The sequence below is a fragment of the Eutrema salsugineum genome, unplaced genomic scaffold (assembly GCF_000478725.1).
Source record: "Eutrema salsugineum unplaced genomic scaffold, Eutsalg1_0 scaffold_19, whole genome shotgun sequence".
NCBI lineage: Eukaryota > Viridiplantae > Streptophyta > Magnoliopsida > Brassicales > Brassicaceae > Eutrema > Eutrema salsugineum.
This window is the reverse complement of record NW_006256838.1, coordinates 1672256-1686048: the sequence shown is the minus strand read 5'-3', so window position 1 is coordinate 1686048 and position 13793 is coordinate 1672256. Positions and strand designations below refer to the sequence as shown.

The window sequence follows — 13793 nt, the reverse complement described above, 5'->3', positions numbered from 1 at the left end:
AAAAAATTAGTGGAATCGTCAGTGTATCATAGTTGGTGAAGTTTTATGAGATTGATTATTCAACATTTGAAAAAAAACCTGAAAAAGATCTTCGATAACAAAAAAATCCAAAAATATACCGGAAGAAAGTTTAGCCCACATATTTTTAAGGGCCGAGAGAAGATAGGCCCATTAGTTCCTTCTTCAGATGAGTGATAAATCCTAAACCAGAGCCTCTTCTTTCTGTCTTCCTCCTTCTCCTTAAACCCTAATTTCTTTCCTCTCCACTTCTCTCAATGACCACCGTCGCAGTATCGCCGCCGCAGCAGCCAGAGCAACTTGTTCCCACTTTGCAGACTTCAAGAGTGAGTCCCAAGACGGTGGATGGCGCAGTCAACGCTCTGCTCAAATGGAGAAGCGAAAAATCAAAGACGGAGAAGCCTCAGCTTCTCGAGCAAGACGAATTCGTCTACCTAATCGTAACATTGAAGAAGATCCCACAGACGAGCCGTACGAATGCTTATCGTGTCCTTTTACCTCATCCTCTTATCAACCCTGCCGAAGATTCTCCTGAGCTCTGCCTCATTATCGACGACAGACCTAAGAGTGGTCTCACAAAGGATGATGCGATGAAGAAGATCAAATCTGAGAACATTCCAGTCACTAAAGTTCTTAAGCTCTCGAAGCTGAAGACGGATTACAGGCCTTTCGAAGCGAAGCGAAAACTCTGCGACTCGTACGACATGTTTTTCGCGGATCGGAGGGTGATTCCTCTGCTTCCGAGGTTGATCGGGAAGAAATTCTTCGCGAGGAAGAAGATTCCCGTGCCTGTAGATTTGAAGCACAAGAACTGGAAAGAGCAGATGGAGAAGGCTTGTGGGTCTGCTATGTTCTTCATGAGGACAGGGACGTGTAGTGTCATCAAAGTTGGGAAGTTATCTATGGAAAGCGAAGAAATCGCTGAGAATGTGATGGAGACATTGAACGGAGTAGTTGAGTTCTTGCCTAACAAGTGGAAATACGTTAGGTCTTTGCATTTGAAGCTTTCTGAGAGTGTAGCATTGCCTATATATCAGTCCGTGCCTGACTTGAAGCTCAAAATCGATGCTTTTGATACCGAGAAGAGTGTTGTTAAGGAAGTGAAGAAGAAAGGTAAAAGTGATGCTGTTGTTGTTGATGGTAGCGAGAGTAGTGAGAAGAGTGTTGCGGTGAAGGGAAAGAAGAAGAAAGGTAGGATTCATGAGGTTAGGTATATGGATAGTAATGTATCTGAGGTGCTTGATGAAGATGAGATCGGTGATGTGGAGGTTAACAATGAGATTGTCGAGTCCGGTGATAAGGAGAAGAAGAAGAAGAAGAAGAGGAAGAAGGAGATAAGTGAGGTTGCAGAGAGCGAGAAGCCGATGAAGAAAACGGCCAAGGGGAAGCTGAAAGAGAAGAGTAAGGATGTGCTAAAGCCGAAAAAGACAAAAGAAGTGTCTGGTGGTGGTTTGAAACCGAAGAGGAAGAAGAGTGTGCTTAGAAATTGAGGCACTCGAAAGACCAGGAGTTATAACCTTTTTGAGTGTTACTTTTCTTTTGAATTGAGTGATTTTGAGTCTGATTTTATGTTTTATCGTAGTTCTGATTACGTTACCTTGTACTGCTTCTCTGAAACATCGAACTGGTGAATGTGGTTTAATGGTTTTTTGGAGGAATCATACAACTGTTACCGTTTTTGAGTATTTCATTTTCTTATATAACCTTCGTTATACACAACGAGAGTGATGATGTACTTGCAAGATCTTGATCTTTGGTCTTTTAGTAAGTGGCCCGCACAAAGTTAACCCTCTAGATACAAAGCATCGAGAAGGTCTCCCATGGTAAACTTTTAGTGATAAGAACTTCTTTAAGTTGCTATGTTGATTTTAATATATACAAACATAAAACAAGGAAAGGCAAATGATCAATGGAAATACAAATTATGAAAACTAGTTATGACATCGTTCGTGAGCAATTGTCTATGTAAACAAAAAAAATAACTATACTATTAAACTAGTAAAGTAAACGTAAAGATGTATGTAGTAAACAATCTTATAGTATAATGAAATAGGTTGAAACTCAATTGGGTCACAAATATGTATGAATCTTTTGACCACAAAGCAGCACGCCTCTGAGTGGTTTACCAATTATTCTCTCCTGATGATAAGCTCCTTCCTCTTCCTGCTCTTTTCTTATATGCTTACACCTTTTTATTAATATATCATTTTCTAATCACAGGGCCTCTGTACGGAACTCTCCATATCACAAAGTTGTCTGGAGGTTGATACTCTTCAAGCCATGTCACATTTGAGATCACTTCTCCATTCATCACTTCTATCTCACCTAGTTTCACAGAAGACCATCATCATCAATAACATTGCCATAGTAACAAATGATAATCGTGGACCAAATATTGTAGGCTATAGATCTAATGCGCGTGTGCCATGAAATCTGCGGTTAGACTCTTATTTAATCAAGAACCTATTGGTTTAACTCATGATTCCTCAACAATGTTACAAAAGTAGTAACACTAGGAAAAATAGTAGCTTTTTTCAAGTCATAAGGTAGTGTCTTAGTTAAGTTTGAGTTCTTTACCAGGTAAGTCTCGTATTGGGGATTTCCGGAAGTAATTGCAGTGTCTTCCATGAGTAGAAGAGTATGGAGGAGATAAGATATCGAAGATTGCACAATGAGTAATGGCTTTGAAACAATGAATGTTGCCACCGGTTGTTGGATATAGTGTGGTTGTTGCGCAAGGGGCCGTCATTTCAGTGTCCTTGACCAGCTTTGCGGGTCTTGCTATGAATAAAATGGGAATAATACTAGATTACTCAGATAAGGGTTATTGAAATTATTCGCAGGGCACGGAAGTTACATTGGGCAGGTTACAAGTCGAGATTACCTTGTAATGGATCGTCTAGCTCAGATGGCTCAGGGTCAGCCCAATCATATGACTTGACGTGCATTGAACCGTAAACGAGCTTGCTTAGCACTGTCATGCCTGGATGATTATGAAGTGGTATGATAGACGAAGGTGGCATGCAGAAAATTCCAATCTGACAAAAACAATGATCAAAGCATAAGCAGGCAAGATTAGTAAGAAATCATACCAAATGACCGCTGAAACGAGGAATTTCATCAAGTGTTGGGAGATTTAAAATTCACAATCCTCATCATCACTATTCGTTCTGGTTACAACATGAGAAGCCTAGCAGATGCATTTCTAACTTAATACTATTACGTAATATATATTTCTATGCATATACGAATTCTCTCAAGATTTTATAGCCACGAATTATGCACACATTGATTAAGGCAAACTCAAAATCAATCTGAAAGAAAAGAGTTTGCTCACCGAGAAGCTGTCACACTCATGTAAATGAAGGTATTTTATTGCTGGCAGAGAATGATGGGTTCCATTACGCTCATCCCCAGGACCAGACCAGTTACGCACCAGTTGAGCTTCCTGGTCGAGCCCAACATCAGACGGCTTGATTTTCTCTGAAATGGAAAATTATAAGTATCATGTACGGCTTGCAAGTACTAGACCAAATAAACAACACTAGTCTAACAACATAAGAGAGTGACAAAAAAAAAAAAAAACCAAATTAGCACTGCAATTCATGAGGAAAACAGTGTGGCTAACGAAGGTGAAGGAGCAAGTTAAGAGTCTGAGATAAAAGAATGGAAGAAACTCAAAAACGTAGTCCTACCCAACACAGTGCGAACCTTGTCTAAGGCCTCCTCAGACACAGGTCCATTAGGCGACAGAGATGCCTTGCAAGTATTAAAAAGCCTCTGAATAAAATACGGCATGATACAAAGAGATGACAACTCCAAATTCTTGAGCTCCTAACTTGTGCTACTCTATTTGCGGCAAAGCGGCTCTAATCAAGTTTGGAGTTGGTAAAATGGACAGTGTCTGTTTCCAGTTACTGATCTGTTGTGTCAAAAAGCAACAGAGATCACCTTCTTCAATGATTCTCAAGCACTGCCCTGAGATAAGAGAACAAAAACAACAAATTTGACTTGATATAGAAAGTATATACACATCTGAAAACAGATACTAACAAATTCAGAGCTCTGGCTCTCTGGCAAAGCAAAGTGGTGTAATTGATGAAAATTTTATAACAAGTGATTGATTAACCTTTTTCTTTACACATGAAATTCAAAACACACTACACACGAAGAAAAAGTATCGCCAGGAATAGAATTTAGGTCAGTTATATTGCTTTAACTGAATCTTAAATCGACCCGAATTGAACTCTAAAGTACCCAATGAGGCAATGAATTTCATCGAGAATATTACAACGAGAAAATAAAACCTCCGTTAGAGAAAACATACACCACAGAGAGAAATGGAAGATTTGGAGAAGTTTCAGCGAGACGGAGAAGAGGAACAGTTAAAGTAGAAGTATGAGACATATTAAGAAGACAATTCAATTCCGATTTCAATTTCAGTGTCAATATATTAAAGACGAGAAAGAGACCTTTCGAGCAGAAGAGTGAAAATCCGAAGAACGGCGAGGAAGAAGGAAACGGAGGAAAACGATCCTGATGGAAATGGGTTAGTCGGAGGAATCAGAATTTGATCTTTTTGGGTCTCTTTTGCTTTGTAGGTCATTAAAAAACGTCAAGGCTCACTTTCTTCACCCTCACTTTTCGAAACAGTCAATTCGAACCCCTGCTTTTTAGCTCGAATCAATTCCACTGCCTTCTTGGACGAGGAGACAAGACCAGGCCACAACAATTACATTTCTTTCTTTTTTTTTTGGGTGCTAGTCAACAGTTACAACTTACAAATAGAAGTTGATACATTCCCTTACGAGTTGTAATGATAGCTTTTAATGGCATTGACTGGATTTGCTATATGCAAAATAGATCAATCATAATCTCGTACTATTCAATACTTTCAAAATTATGGTAAACGAGTAACAAATGTATCTGTGTTTGTGTAGGAGTTTCATAATTCAAGATTCAACTAAATTCTTTTTTTTCTTGTCACTCGAAATTCAACAGTAAAAAACAGTTTTTAAATATTTTCATCATCTGAATTTTGAATATTGATTTCATACTTGAGATTTTTTTTTGTGTCTTTTCAACTTTAAGATGGTTGTTTAGATCCTTTGTACAACTTTCATTGTTGGTGGAATATGAGGAAAGAAGAGATTTTTATTCTAAAATGTATCAATTTTTCTATATTTGACATCTATTTAGCATGAAAATGCCTTGATTTTTTGTACCACAATTCCTCTATTTAACTAGTAGTATAAAAGCTGAACCTGTTTCTGTTAAACAATCATTAAAAGCACGAAATTCTGATTTGATTTTAATAGTGTTGAATAAGTACCACAATATGTTCGACTACAGACCAATAAGTGCTGTTTTCTCTTTTGTCCATTCTTTTATGGTTACGATTAGTGGACTTTAAGACTCTCGTAAGCCCACAATGGCAGGAGTTGAATCTGAGATATAAAGATAAAGAGAGCTATACAGTCCATTTTATTTGGATTCGACGATTCTTCTCCTACCAAACGGGTTTTCTCGGCCTATTTTATCTGACTTTGCGTTGGTCCCTTACTTTTATGTTTTTTTATTTTCCCATTCCTTTATCTGTTTTTCTTCATTAGTTTAGAATCGAATTAAATCCGAATTGTGAAAAAAAAAAAGATTTAAAAATAATAAATACGACCAGCTCTAATATTTTATTTGTATATCAGTCCTCCGGCATGATATGTTGCTCGGAAGTCACTAAATTATTTCTCTGGGACCCATAATGTTTGGGCTATTTACTAAACTATCCCTATGAAATATCAGAAATATAAAAGGGAAAAACGATCACGGCTTGGTCTATTTTATCTTGTCTCTATCTTTCATTTCCTTTTATCCACGAAGAAGAAAATCTCGAGAGAAAGCCATGGCAGGAGTTGGACCGATGACTCAGGATTGGGAACCGGTGGTGATCCGTAAGAAAGCTCCCAACTCAGCCGCCAAGCGCGACGAGAAGACTGTCAACGCCGCTCGTCGAAGCGGCGCCGATATTGAGACCGTCAGAAAATGTTCGTTTCTTCTTTTCAACCTCCGTTTATCTTAGATATCGTCTGATCCGCCTTTGTATCTCAAGCTGTGCGATAAGATTACACTGGTTTAGCTTAGGTTTTCCGATTGAATCTAGATGAGTTTTGTTCCGTTGTATTTAATTTCCATGATTAGGGATATTCGCCTTCGCCGCCACTGGATTATTGTTATTTCCTTGAAGGTATTTGTGTTAAGATTTTCGTTTCTTGTGATTTCAATTCCGTTTGCAGCACTAACGATTCGTCTGATGTTGCAAATTGATATTTGTTGATATTAGGATGATATTTTTGTTTTCACTTCTGGGCTTGGATATTGCGTTGATATCTTTTACTGAAACTTTCTTGTTCCACATGTATTCGATATGGTTGTGATCTAACATGTGGTTTCTCTCTTTTGTATTTGCTGCATTTAGTCAATGCTGGAACCAACAAGGCGGCTTCAAGCGGCACCTCCTTGAACACAAAGAAGCTTGATGATGACACTGAGAACCTAACTCGTGAGTATCTTTCCTCTCTATTCTTGAACCACATTGATTCTAGTGGGTGAACTTGTTTCTCTCATTCCAATAAGGGCAATTCCTAGAGCCTGTCTTCTTTGATTGTTAATATTTTCTCCTGTTTAGTGAGAGGAAGTCTTTATTCATAGATAGGTGAGTGGATGGCAAGAGCTGAAGCTTTATATATTGTTTGCCAAAAATCACCGTGCTTCCCATTTCTCAGTTAGATTGATTAGTATCTTGGTTATTTTTAACAACTTGTTTCATGTGTATGGTTCTAAAATCAGATGAACGTGTGCCTACTGAGTTGAAGAAAGCCATCATGCAAGCGCGAGGGGAGAAGAAGCTAACCCAGTCCCAACTCGCTCAAGTACTTTTCTCTTCACTCTGTCTCTCTTTCTCTATCTTGTTTCCTATTGTATGTTAACTGAATTTATACTTATATATGTTTTGCCTCTGTAGTTGATCAACGAGAAGCCACAAGTGATTCAAGAATACGAGTCTGGGAAAGCGATTCCGAATCAGCAGATCCTTTCTAAGCTGGAGAGAGCACTTGGAGCTAAACTCCGTGGAAAGAAGTAATAACAAGAAAGCTCGTTAAGGTATTAATCGTGGGTGCTCCGGTTAGAGAAACTATCTATGCATATATGCCTGGTTTAATAGTAGAGTTCTGCAATGAATCTTTTATGGTGTGAAAAACAGAAAAGCTATTTGGAACCTTTTGTCACTATAAATAATCCGTTGTTCTCTTTGCATCATCATCATATCACAACCGAAAAACAAATTCTGAAACCGAATTGAACATCTGGATTCAACTCGTATTTGAAGAAAAGCAAGCCAAATAAACTACCGGAAAAAAATCCTGAATTCTGTACTTTTTTGTTTTTCTGGACCGAATAATATCCAATTTTGGGCCTTGTTTGCGTTCCATATAATTCTCAGGAACTTAGTTGTACAAATGGAAACTATAGGGGACTAATTTGCAAAGTTTGCGTGAAAACAACTATTCTCCGCGCCACGAAACAAGGCAGTACAGTGAGTCAGTGAAGCTGACATTCACACTACACACAAGCACAAAAATCAATAACTAATTTCACAAAACTCGAAGCTTTAAAGTTATTCCTCTACTGTGTCAAATTTCGTCTCCTCCTCCTCCTGGGTGACAATTTCTAGGGTTTCCACATTTTCTCGTCTTTTCCATTTCTGGATACTGGTAAAAAGCGTTCTTCTTTAGGGGAAACAAAACAAAAAATGGAGACAGATGAAGCGTACCAAAGGAAAGAGCGTGCTGCACTTGTAGCAATTGTCGTTCTTGCTTGTCTTGCTCTTTCTTCTTTGTTCGTCGCCTTCAGCTACTACTGCTATATTCGTAACAAAGTTTCTAAGCGTCACAGAATTAGCAAGAGTAAGTTTCTTTCTCTATTTCGCTCCTTATCCTTCTGTAAATAGAACGATGTTCTTCTTATCTTTACATACATTTCTTTTCTTTCGCCCTCTGCTTTAGCTGGATACTGAAATTGGTTACTAAATAATGCAAATCCGGATATTTTTTTTATAGAAATTTTTGGAGTATGATTTCAAATTAGGGTTCAATTCATGCTTTCCTGATTGGATTCGTTCTGGATTCACCTTTCGATTTAGGATTTAATTGCGAGGAGAAAGGCGATTGTCAAATTGTAGAAGATGTTACTGAAAACGGACTGCAGATTTTCAATTTCAAGCAGCTGCATTCAGCAACTGGTGGGTTTAGCAAGTCTAATGTGGTTGGGCATGGTGGCTTTGGATTGGTTTACCGTGGTGTGCTTAACGATGGGAGAAAAGTTGCTATCAAGTTTATGGATAATACAGGAAAGCAAGGAGAAGACGAATTCAAGATTGAGGTTGTTCTTAATTTAACCTTACTTTTGTTTAGCTCGTTGATCTTTGCTTTTTCAAGCTTCTGGACATCTTGCTAGCTGTTTGCAGAGGTTTTGATGACTTGAAACGATTGACCAATTTGTGATAGGTTGAGTTACTGAGCCGTCTGCGTTCTCCGTACTTGTTGGCACTTCTTGGTTATTGCTCAGACAATAATCACAAACTGCTTGTGTATGAGTTCATGGCAAATGGCGGTCTACAAGAACACCTGTATCCTAATAGCAGTAAGTTCCCTTTTTTCAGTAATGTTAGAAACTGAATACTTTTTCTTACTCTACATTTGCTCTGGGTAATAGCATTGTGAACAATGAATCCTAGATAGTGTATTGAGTTTGTCTGACAATAATTACTAAGTTGGTGAACATACCGTGTTGAGTTCTTGTTGGATTTGATATAGAGCCTTGTCTTCTTCTTTTTTTCTTCTTTTGGTTGGGATATAGGATCTGGTTCTGTCCCACCGAGATTAGATTGGGAAATTCGGATGAGAATAGCTCTGGAAGCTGCAAAAGGCTTGGAATATCTCCATGAAAACGTATCACCTCCAGTGATTCACAGAGACTTTAAGAGCAGCAACATTCTTCTGGACAGAAACTTCCACGCTAAAGTTTCAGATTTCGGATTGGCTAAAGTAGGATCAGATAAAGCTGGTGGACACGTTTCCACCCGCGTGTTAGGCACACAAGGATATGTTGCTCCTGAGTATGTTTTTCGCTCAATCATTGGTCTTCCATCCGTTATAGTTTGAAGAGCTCTAAATACTAATGTTCTTCATTTTCTTCAACAGGTATGCTTTAACCGGTCACTTGACAACAAAATCAGATGTCTATAGCTACGGAATTGTCCTGTTAGAGTTACTAACCGGCAGGGTTCCAGTAGATATGAAGAGAGCTAATGGAGAAGGAGTTCTTGTATCTTGGGTGCGCTTCCTTTCACAAATCGAGTTCAACATATATATTGTTTCTTTCTTTGCTGTAATATCTTCTTTTGCCTCTTCTCTCCAGGCTTTGCCTCAATTGGCTGACAGAGACAAAGTAGTAGACATAATGGATCCAACACTGGAAGGACAGTACTCGACGAAAGAGGTTGTTCAAGTTGCAGCAATAGCAGCAATGTGTGTTCAAGCAGAAGCTGATTACAGACCATTGATGGCAGATGTGGTGCAGTCATTGGTTCCATTAGTGAGAAGCCGTAGGTCAGCTTCAAAGCTTAGTGGCTGCTCTAGTAGCTTTAGCTTGGCTCGTTCTCCTAACTCACCGGGCAAAGCAAGTGTTGGTTCTCAATAAATCAGAGAAAATAAAATGTGAGGCTCTTTAGTTTGTATGTACTCCGGGATTTGTTAAAACATAGTTTGATGTAACACTTTTGAGTGATCAATCATGGGACATATATCATCAAACAATTTTCTAATCTAAAATACATAGAAATCTCTTACATTTGATGATCTAATGGCCTTATCTTGGGCACAAGTCCAACCTCACTATTATTGTATTCTACTCAAACCGGGTGATTAAACCGAAATCAAAATTTTATTTAACCGAGATTAATCGTAGATTCGTCACGTGCGGGGAACGTGTGTTTGTTGGAGGGAGGAGGGTAAAGCCGTCATTTGCACTCGTTCATTTGCTTAGAACCCTAGACGCTTTATTAGATCTAGGGTTTATATATTTTTTGCTGCGGCTTCACCGTTTTCTCTGTTGATTCGTGCTTTCCCGTCGGCCGGAGTTTTATCGCAACCCGAATCCCAAATGGTCCGTCGCCGTTGTTTTTTTACTCGTTCATTTTGCGATTTTGATATATGAAGTAAAGTAGTGATGATAATTTTGTTGGGTTGAATCAGGCGTCGGAGAAGAAGCTATCGAACCCAATGAGGGACATTAAAGTGCAGAAGCTTGTTCTCAACATCTCCGTCGGTGAGAGTGGAGATCGTCTCACCAGAGCCTCCAAGGTTTTCTTTTTATTTCATTTCTCTGGTTTCATTTCCTACTGTGAGTACTCAGTTTTTAAACGAGTAAGTTTGTCGACAATTTGTAGGTGTTGGAACAATTGAGTGGCCAGACTCCTGTTTTCTCCAAGGGTAAGTTTAGTTCATTGTTTGATTATCTGGGAAATCATGGTAAACAAGTTCTTGGATGAGAAATTAGTACAAAAAACTGTGTTTTTAGATTACTACTTACTAGCTCTTATTTTCTGGGCTAAGATTAGCCATTCTCCAAAATATATATGATTTTAGTTGTTACTGTCCTGGATTCTCAGATAATCGTAGTGGGAATCTGTAGCTATCATCAATTGTCGTCTCTGTTTTGAATAACGATTGTTTTGGAAAATCTTTATAATCATCCTCAGCCTCTGGTAGAATACTTTGTTTCCGACATAATTTAAACGCTTGTGTCCGTTTTGCAGCACGATACACTGTTCGTTCTTTTGGTATCAGGCGTAACGAGAAGATTGCTTGCTACGTGACTGTCAGGGGAGATAAGGCAATGCAACTCCTGGAGAGTGGACTGAAAGTTAAAGAATACGAACTCTTGAGAAGGAACTTTAGCGACACTGGTTGCTTCGGTTTTGGTATTCAAGAGCATATCGATTTGGGTATCAAGTAAGTCTCAATCTTTCTAACACAGATAAAGAACGAACAATGTAAAGTGGTGGCTTTGTGTAATCAATCACTGAATGGGTTTTGATTGATTCGAAATCTTAGGTATGACCCGTCGACCGGAATCTACGGTATGGACTTCTACGTTGTTCTTGAGCGTCCGGGTTACCGTGTGGCACGTCGCAGAAGATGCAAGGCTCGTGTTGGAATCCAGCACAGAGTGACGAAAGATGATGCCATGAAATGGTTCCAAGTGAAATACGAAGGAGTCATTCTCAACAAGTCTCAGAACATTACTGGCTAAAAAAATGTCTCAAACAGAGATCTATTTTATTATCTGTTCTTTTTTTCCCGTTTCAAACGTATTTTATCAGTTTTGTTTTTGTTTCTCTGATCTTCAGACATTTGAATTTTCTTTATAGATATATTGCCTATCTACAATAATTGCCATCAACAAATATAATTTCTCTTGAGATATATGGATGTTAATTACTCCGACAGAGAGTAGGTAATTAGCATTCTTAAGGTCTAATTAAGTGAACCCTGAAGAATGTTTATTTACAACAAGAGTCTCATAACTCACGAATTATCGAAGACGACACCTCGAAGGAATGTTTCTTATAGAAAAATCTACATTCACATTGCGTTCTCTTTTCGGGTTTTCTGTCGTCATTTCCCTTCTTCTTTTCTGACGTCATTGTCTTTTTCGAGTTTACTGTTGGATAGAGTTGTTCACTATGATTTTTGAATTCGTTTTGTTTCTAGCTTCTTCTTTTTTTGGCAAATAATAATCGAAGTAAATATATCTTGAATCTATTTTAATACTGTTTTATTCTAGGTTGAAAAAGGTTTTCGTATAATGTAAATCTTCAAAACTTTCAAAGAAAATTTAGTTTAAGGTTTTTCTCTCTTTTCGATTGAGTTAGATCGCAGGGCATTCCGGTGTTTCTGATATAAGATTAATGGCAAAATTCAGTTTAACTGGATTAGAGTTGGTTTTCATTTTTTGTACTGAATTTTCAGATTTATCCTGATCCGAGTTGATCTATGTTTAACTCATAAAAAAAAAATACTATGTGAAAATTATTGAACAAACGCGGAAATGAATTTTTACATTATTTTCTTAGAGAATCTTTGACTATGCGTATATTAAATATTAACAAGACGTGTCAATTATAAATTACGTTGTACTTGTACATCATTATTATATAGAAAAAAAAAACATCAAAAACATTATCCAACTATGTTTCATTGTCAATTCTCTATTGCATCAGATTCGAGCGAATTATTGATTGGTTCAACATTAACTATCATGAACAGAAATGACCAAATCAAACATATGTATGTGCCGCGTTACATATATAAATTAATCAAAAACCTATACAACCAGAAAATGATTTTTTTGGATGCATTCTGACAGAGGTTGGAAACAATAATGGAGAATTAAACTAATAATTATGACACAGGCATTTATAGTTTTATCTAATTTACAGTTTAATAACTGACTGGAGGAATCTTGACTTGATCCCACACAGATTTATAATAGCCATTTCCAGCCCAATTTCTTTACACATTTATAAGATTAAAATGTGAACAAAAGAAATAGAAAAATATTAAGTTATTTGTCTAGAGAGAGTGTCTAGGCTCCATGGTTTTCGTTATCTTTTTCTCTTTATCAAAAATAAGTTGCAGCTTTTATTTCCTCCACAAACATCAACAAATGTGTCAATCTAAAACTATATCTATTTGTCACAGAAAGGGCCGATGTCTCTCTCTACAAACTTTTTCGTCAAGATCTCATAACCTCTTTCCGTTGGATAGTACGAGCCAAAACGTAAAAGCAAGCAAATCATTGCATAAAAGTGATGAAAATTAGTTGATTTTGTCTAGTTCATGAATACAAAACTTCTAACTAATTACTTGACAAAGGGTGGATTGTCCCATGTTTAGTTGATATGTTATCTAAAAGAGAACATCGTACAAACAGTTTTGAATGATCAGAATTTTTGAATGAATGAAAAAAAAAAAAAAAAAGAATTTTTGAATGAAAACGATCTTACAATAGGATTGATCAACAGATTAGTTTTCACTAGATTAGAGACTAGTCTAATTAGATAAATCATAGATCTATAAAAAATAGTTATTAAATATGTAATTTATATATACAAGAATATTATGTCAAATTCTAAACATGATGCATTTTGGGAGATTGAAACGGACCAAATCAACTCATAGTTTAAGGTGTCAAAAACGCACTAATCGGATTCACTAGACAGGCTTGAGATCTAACCTCTGAATTGATAGTTTCACGCTATCATTACAACACTGACTAGTAACTGCATTATAAGTTTATAACATCTTTGATTCAGACATCTTTTGATTAGTTAGAGTTAGATGGGTTGTAGTTAACTTCATTTTGGATATCACAAAAAACGAGCATATGTGTGTGTGTATATATATAATTACATGAACAGCAAAATTAAAAGATCACAGTCTATATAGATCAGATGCGGATAAATTATAATATAGAATTTCACAAGTATGCATGGACTTAATCAAAATGTCCAGCTAATTAAAGAAATCATTTGATTAGCAAAACTTGTTGTGTAATAAAATATAATTCCACGAGAGAACCTTTCAAAAATAAATAAACTAATGACTACAAAACAACTAGTCGTATTTTATTCAAATAAAATACCAATACCATTA

The 13793-nt window shown here is 37.1% G+C and overlaps 5 protein-coding genes across 6 annotated transcripts; 4 read left to right on the top strand and 1 right to left on the bottom strand.

Moving 5' to 3' along the window:
- Positions 1-232: 232 nt before the first annotated feature.
- On the top strand, positions 233-1695 carry LOC18020253 (putative ribosome biogenesis protein C8F11.04). Its single transcript, XM_006402699.2, has one exon. It carries the CDS (start codon positions 276-278, stop codon positions 1506-1508), a length of 1233 nt encoding a protein of 410 aa, XP_006402762.1. The 5' UTR covers positions 233-275; the 3' UTR covers positions 1509-1695.
- Positions 1696-1926: 231 nt separating this feature from the next.
- LOC18020252 (plant cysteine oxidase 5) lies at positions 1927-4686 on the bottom strand. Of its 2 annotated transcripts, none has more exons than XM_006402698.2 (6): positions 4491-4686; positions 3714-3996; positions 3356-3501; positions 2903-3056; positions 2596-2799; positions 1927-2343 (listed from the first exon to the last, which is right to left on the bottom strand). In XM_006402698.2, exons 2-6 carry the CDS (start codon positions 3814-3816, stop codon positions 2222-2224), a joined length of 729 nt encoding a protein of 242 aa, XP_006402761.1. In that variant the 5' UTR covers positions 3817-3996; positions 4491-4686; the 3' UTR covers positions 1927-2221. The 2 variants fall into 2 exon arrangements, with proteins under 2 accessions (XP_006402761.1, XP_024012861.1); XM_024157093.1 differs by lacking the exon at positions 4491-4686 and adding an exon at positions 4148-4196.
- A 1158-nt stretch (positions 4687-5844) lies between these two features.
- LOC18020251 (multiprotein-bridging factor 1b) lies at positions 5845-7332 on the top strand. Its single transcript, XM_006402697.2, has 4 exons — positions 5845-6059; positions 6491-6574; positions 6862-6944; positions 7037-7332. The coding sequence occupies exons 1-4, from the start codon at positions 5918-5920 to the stop codon at positions 7154-7156; spliced, it is 429 nt and encodes a 142-aa protein (XP_006402760.1). The 5' UTR covers positions 5845-5917; the 3' UTR covers positions 7157-7332.
- Positions 7333-7521: 189 nt separating this feature from the next.
- LOC18020250 (probable serine/threonine-protein kinase PBL7) lies at positions 7522-9907 on the top strand. The gene is made up of 6 exons (XM_006402696.2): positions 7522-7979; positions 8216-8454; positions 8580-8715; positions 8932-9190; positions 9276-9408; positions 9493-9907. The coding sequence occupies exons 1-6, from the start codon at positions 7826-7828 to the stop codon at positions 9772-9774; spliced, it is 1203 nt and encodes a 400-aa protein (XP_006402759.1). The 5' UTR covers positions 7522-7825; the 3' UTR covers positions 9775-9907.
- Positions 9908-10099: 192 nt separating this feature from the next.
- On the top strand, positions 10100-11557 carry LOC18020249 (60S ribosomal protein L11-1). Its single transcript, XM_006402695.2, has 5 exons — positions 10100-10239; positions 10329-10436; positions 10523-10565; positions 10892-11087; positions 11190-11557. The coding sequence occupies exons 1-5, from the start codon at positions 10237-10239 to the stop codon at positions 11386-11388; spliced, it is 549 nt and encodes a 182-aa protein (XP_006402758.1). The 5' UTR covers positions 10100-10236; the 3' UTR covers positions 11389-11557.
- The last annotated feature ends 2236 nt before the right edge of the window (positions 11558-13793 follow it).

Coding starts and splice junctions, on each gene's coding strand:
- LOC18020250 (XM_006402696.2), top strand. CDS start 7,826: ATGGAGACAGATGAAGCGTACCAAAGGAAAGAGCGTGCTGCACTTGTA. Junction 8,455..8,579: donor AAGACGAATTCAAGATTGAG/GTTGTTCTTAAT, acceptor AATTTGTGATAG/GTTGAGTTACTGAGCCGTCT. Junction 9,191..9,275: donor CAAGGATATGTTGCTCCTGA/GTATGTTTTTCG, acceptor TTTCTTCAACAG/GTATGCTTTAACCGGTCACT.
- LOC18020251 (XM_006402697.2), top strand. CDS start 5,918: ATGGCAGGAGTTGGACCGATGACTCAGGATTGGGAACCGGTGGTGATC. Junction 6,060..6,490: donor TATTGAGACCGTCAGAAAAT/GTTCGTTTCTTC, acceptor TGCTGCATTTAG/TCAATGCTGGAACCAACAAG. Junction 6,575..6,861: donor TGACACTGAGAACCTAACTC/GTGAGTATCTTT, acceptor TTCTAAAATCAG/ATGAACGTGTGCCTACTGAG.
- LOC18020253 (XM_006402699.2), top strand. CDS start 276: ATGACCACCGTCGCAGTATCGCCGCCGCAGCAGCCAGAGCAACTTGTT.
- LOC18020252 (XM_006402698.2), bottom strand. CDS start 3,816: ATGCCGTATTTTATTCAGAGGCTTTTTAATACTTGCAAGGCATCTCTG. Junction 2,800..2,902: donor GCTAGACGATCCATTACAAG/GTAATCTCGACT, acceptor TTTTATTCATAG/CAAGACCCGCAAAGCTGGTC. Junction 2,344..2,595: donor CCCAATACGAGACTTACCTG/GTAAAGAACTCA, acceptor CTGTGAAACTAG/GTGAGATAGAAGTGATGAAT.
- LOC18020249 (XM_006402695.2), top strand. Junction 10,566..10,891: donor GACTCCTGTTTTCTCCAAGG/GTAAGTTTAGTT, acceptor TCCGTTTTGCAG/CACGATACACTGTTCGTTCT. Junction 11,088..11,189: donor CATATCGATTTGGGTATCAA/GTAAGTCTCAAT, acceptor TCGAAATCTTAG/GTATGACCCGTCGACCGGAA.